Source organism: Nematolebias whitei, chromosome 2, assembly GCF_014905685.2.
Source record: "Nematolebias whitei isolate Nwh7 chromosome 2, NemWhi1, whole genome shotgun sequence".
Lineage (NCBI taxonomy): Eukaryota > Metazoa > Chordata > Actinopteri > Cyprinodontiformes > Rivulidae > Nematolebias > Nematolebias whitei.
The window spans coordinates 19,350,274-19,355,608 of record NC_056499.1 but is presented as its reverse complement, the minus strand read 5'-3'; the positions used below and the strand labels follow the sequence as shown (position 1 = coordinate 19,355,608).

The 5,335-nt window shown below is 39.7% G+C and overlaps 1 protein-coding gene across 1 annotated transcript in view; it reads left to right on the top strand.

The window, feature by feature from the left end:
• Positions 1-5,335, top strand: part of ush2a (Usher syndrome 2A (autosomal recessive, mild)) — a 113,310-nt gene that overhangs the window by 60,501 nt on the left and 47,474 nt on the right. The window contains exons 19-22 of the mRNA XM_037693645.1: positions 1,079-1,217; positions 1,517-1,675; positions 1,799-2,027; positions 4,971-5,094. Coding sequence (XP_037549573.1) covers positions 1,079-1,217; positions 1,517-1,675; positions 1,799-2,027; positions 4,971-5,094 — 651 coding nt within the window. The remainder of the gene's footprint in view (positions 1-1,078; positions 1,218-1,516; positions 1,676-1,798; positions 2,028-4,970; positions 5,095-5,335) is intronic.

Below are 5,335 nucleotides of genomic sequence, written 5' to 3'. Positions count from 1 at the left end.
TTGCCCTCCATCCAGAGGGCTTCATCAGTCTGAGGAGTCCCAAGTAAACTGTTTTCCCCACTAAGCAGTACACTCCTTTAGTGGACCACTCAGTTTGCTGGTGATAAGATGGTTTCTGGGGGCTGTCCTGTCCCCCGTCGATTCCTCCCAGGCAGGCAGCCACAGCCAAAGTGGTTCAAGACATCATAGTTCATGCTCAATCATCCAGGTACAAAATCCAATAATGATCGATCAGGTCATCTGGACCTGGACAGGGAAGAGTGTGTGTATATATATATATATATATATATATATATATATATATATATATATATATACACACACAATCCATCTTCTATTGCTTATCCATAGTCGAGTCATGCAGGCAACAGGTCCAGGAGAGAAACCCATAAATCCCTTTCCCCAGGGACACTTTCCAGCTTGTTTTGGGGGACCCTGAGGTGTTCCCAGGCCAGAGAAGATACACCATCCCTCCAACGACTTCTGGGTGTTCCCCAGGGCCTCTTAACAGTGGGATGTGCCTGAAAACCTCTAAAGGGAGGTGTCCAGGAGGTGTCCTAATCAGATGCCCAAACCACTTCAATGGACACCTTTCGATGCAGAGGAGCAGCGGCTCTACTCGGAGCTCCCTCCAGATGATGGAGCTCCTCACCCTATTTTTAAGGCTGAACCTGGCCACCCTACGAAGAAAGCTCATTTTGGCCGCTTGTATCCAGGATCTCGCTCTTTTGGTCATGATCCAAACCTCATGACCATAGAAGGTTGGAACGTAGACAGACCAGTAAATCCAGAGCTTTGCCCTTAGACTTAGTTCTTTCTTCACCATGACTGCCCACAACAATGTCCTCATTACTGAGAACAAGACCCCAATCAGTTGATCTCTTGCTCCATCCTACCATCAATTGTGAACAAGATGCTTGGATACTTAAACTACTCCACCAGAGGCAAAGTCCTCCCCCACCTCAACTTGGAGAGGGCATTCCACCCATTTCTGGCTGAGAACCATGGCCTCAGATTTAGAGGAACTGACTCTCACTTCAGCTGCTTCACAGTCACAATTGGCTGTGAACTCCCCCAGTGCAAATGGAAGGTCTTGGTCTCCTCTCCACGACTGTGCCTCGAAATCCTGTCCATGACCACCACAAACAGGATCGAAGACAAGGGACAGCCCTGGCGGAGTCCAACCTGCACTGGGAATGAGCTCACCTTTGTGCCCAGTATGTGGACACAGCTCCTGCATTGGTTATACAGGGACTGGATGGCTCTTAAAAGCAACCCAGGTGCCCTACACTCCTGCAGCACCCCCCACAGAATGCTCGTGGAACATGGTCATAAGCCTTCTCCAGGTCCACAAAAACATTTGAGTGAAAAACATTTTTGTTAATATCTATGTATATTATGTACCTGTATTTACAATACAGTTTATCTTTTGGATTAATAAAGTACACTTGGATTTAATTCAGTTACTGCAAAAGTTAGTTTTATTCGTTTTTTGGTTGTTTATCTGTTTGTGCAGCACCATCCCAGCAGCCTGCACCATTAGCTTCTGCTCTTAGTTACTCCTCCATCTATCTCTCTTGGAATCCACCTGATTCCCCCAACTCGTATAAACTCAACTACACGCTCATCAGAGATGGACAGTCAGTGCATACTATCCATAGTCACTATCCATTCGGTTTGTATTCCAACTTTTTTCCAAGTTTTTAATACTCTGTTTTTCAAAAATGTGTTATTTGTTTCACATGTATCATTCTGTTTTATATCACTCCAACATAAATTATTTTTTTCCTCCTTCAAGGCCCTGAATCATTTGAGGACCACAAACTGTTTCCTTTTACCAACTACTCTTACTGGGTTTTAACAGCTAATGTAGCTGGTGAGACAATAAGTGCATCAGCTTCATACCAAACTCTAGGTGCACCACCTCCAGAAGACCAACTTTGTTTAAACCTCCTGGGACGACCGGGACCGACAAGTGCCAGCTTTAACTGGAGCACACCAAGAAATGACACAGGACCAGTTGAGAGGTAAGGGCTGAGGGAAAGGAATGCATTTAGATGAGGATTTAGAGGCAGTTTACTGCAGAGAGCTGGAAGAGTCAGGAGAGGTGACAAAGTTTGACTTTAAATTACATTATATCTCTGACTTGAGAAAATTCAAATTTGTTATGTTGGCTTCTGTCCTTCCTTAGATAAATAACTTTACTAATTGGCATCTATAATGTATGCAAATGTTTCTGTTCTGTACCCTGAGATAACTTGTGTTGTGACTTGGCACTATATAAATGAACTGAACTAAATTCTAATCTTAAACATAAGTGACTGCAATATTTTAAGAATCATTGAAGATTAGCCCTGTAATGGACTTGCGACCCCGTCCAGGGTGTACCCCGCCCCTCGCACAGTGATTGCTGGACATGGGCACCGGCGACCCCCGTGACCCAAAATGGAAGAAGCGGGTAAAAGATAATGGATGGATGAAGATAATGTTGTTTTATTGATTCTTTGGTTAAGGGGAAAAATGACCAGTTCTTTGGAAGAATATTTGCTACCATAAACATCCAAAACAGCTTCTGTGTGTCTTGATATTTATTCTGCGTGAATCTGGAACTCCTTTGGAGTAACAACAAAGTCCATGCTCAATAATCCAGGTATAAAATCCAACATTTTTCAGTCAGGTCATCTGTCAACAAGGAAGAGGGCCGGCAATGGAGGAGGGGCGTACCAAAGAGACCATCTTATCACAAGCAGAACTGGTTTGTTACACTTTGGAGTAAGGTGTTGGGGGAAGAATAATTTTTTGTGCGTTTCCTTGACTGATGAAGCCTTCCGGATCGAAGGCGAAACGTTTCAGCACAAAAAAAAAAACAAAAAAACTGTCCAGATGACCTGACTGAAAAATGTTGGGTCCTTTGGAGTAACTTTAGTTTTTTTAAAAACATGTTTGAAGGTCTTGGCCTGAAGACATCAACAGAAGCACATCATGCAAAGGCTATAATGGACTACAATTTTTTTAAATTCATCAACCATTTCAGAAGTGGTTATATTGAGCACTCGTATAAAAGAAAAATAAGCTTAACATCACAGTACAATAGTTGACTACTTTTAATTGATTTTCAGTGATTTCCTTTATTGAGCAAATGTGGACCCAAACCATGCCAAAACTATCCCTCACAGCACCAAAGCAATGAATGATAAATGGACTGTACTTATATAGCACCTTTCTATCTTATCAAGATACTCAAAGCACTTTACACTACAATATGTGCCTTTGTTTACCCATTCAGACAGCACTCTACTACAGGGCTATTCAATTGGCGTCCCAGGGGCCAAATCAGGCCCACAGGTGAGCTCAGTTCGGCCCACCAATGGGTTCATTTTTAAATAAAACTAGATTTTAAACCGTAAAACAAACTTACTTAATGATAATAACTAATGAATGTCCTGCCCCTGAGCTCTTGGTTTTCAGTAACTGTGGCCCCCTGTGCAATTTAGTTGAATAGCTCTGCTCTACTATACCTGTACAAAGAATAATCAGTGCTTTATCACATTCATACACCAATGGGACACCATCAGAGGCAATGAGGGGTTCTTGCCAAGGGACACTTCATCGTGTGACTGCTGGTGGAATCGAACCCCCAATTCTCCCATTGGAGAATGATTGCTCTAACCATTCAGCCATAGCTGCCCCTACTGAATGAAGGAGGAAGTGTTTCTCTTGAACTGACATGTCTGAAAACAGATTAACTTAACATAGTTTTTGGGAATTGTTTTTTTAATTGTTAGGATTTTTGAATGTCAGATGTTAAAAATTGTTTAAAAAGGTTTTGTTCCTTCTATTTTCACAGCTAATATTCACATATTCACAATTTTTCATACAGGGAGATGTTTTCCTCAAGATGCATTTTAGAAATGCCAGAGAGGGAGTACTAAACAATTGTCTGTAGTACAAAGGAGGTAGTATGTGATTCAAAAAGTTTATCATAAGGTGTGGTAACTATACAGCATATACAAATTACTGATGAAGCTCCCTAATGGCCATTTGAGTGATTATCAATACCACATGTGTTTGATTGTAGCCACAATGATAAGAACCTTAAAAAAACAAGCAGAAAAAGTACTTGTCACCAGGAAACAAAACATATCATCGGAGTTAATAAGGAAACACTCGTACTAATATGAAATAAATTGTAAGAAAAAAAGAGCTATGTATATGTAGCTGTTATAATCATATTTTTTTGCCTTCTGATTTTTGTTTTACTAAAGTCAGCAGGTTGAGCAAATGTTGGAACAAACTGTTTCAAAACTTTTTTTTTTTTTACACATAATTTTATATTTTGAAACCAGATGAAATCTGATTATTGTTTGATTAATTAAATTTGAGGAGGAGAAGTTGAACTTTTCACATAACTAAAATGTAGCAGATCTGTAGAGCAAGCAAAGAAAAGAGTTGGAAAGAAGTTTGAGGATGCAACAAAAATATAAAAAGCATTTCATTTTCCCTCAAAAGTGTGATTTTTAGAAATAAAATTCTAACAAAAAAAAAAAGGTTTATCAGGGTATATAGTATTAAATGGTCTGTTAGAAAAAATTAAGTGTAACACATTTAGAAACAGAATGAAGCTCAGCGTTAAAGATGAAAACTACCAGTAAGTTCTAAAAACAATACAAAAAACTGCAGCGCTATTTTACTGTAATAATTGCACCTTTAATTGACTGTACATAATAAAAAACTAAAAGAAAGAAAAAAACTAGTGAATGATATGTAACTGCAGTCAGCTTCCATAATTTCCATTAATGCCTTTAAGTTATTTCATGACTTTACAGTTGACATGTTTTTTATATTTTCCTGAAGCTCCTGTGAAATCCCAGCGACAGCTTTTAAGTGAAGAACACCACATAATAATACGTCAAAGTGGGGTGATGATTTAAAAGAAGAGAACTAAGCGACTCTTTTTATGTCTCCCTGAGGTTTGCGTTATCCTCCATGGAGTCGTCTCCTGAAGCGGAGCCAGTCATTCACTACACTGGTTTATCTACAGAGGCTGTGGTTAGCAGTTTGAAGCCTTTTTCACAGTACACTGCCATACTGGAGGTGGGTGTATCAAAGAAGTCATGTTTTTATCACAAGAATGAGCAAAGCAACTATACAATAGTCCCTCGTTTATCGCGGGGGATCCGTACACTGAAGTCCCGAGATGAGTGAAAAAACGCAAAGTAGGAATAGTATTACAAGTAGTAAGTAGTAGTTTATTTTTATTATATATATTAAGGTGTTTTAAACCCTTTCCACACTCTTGGAATATTCTAAACAATGTTTCTAAACTCTAAACGCT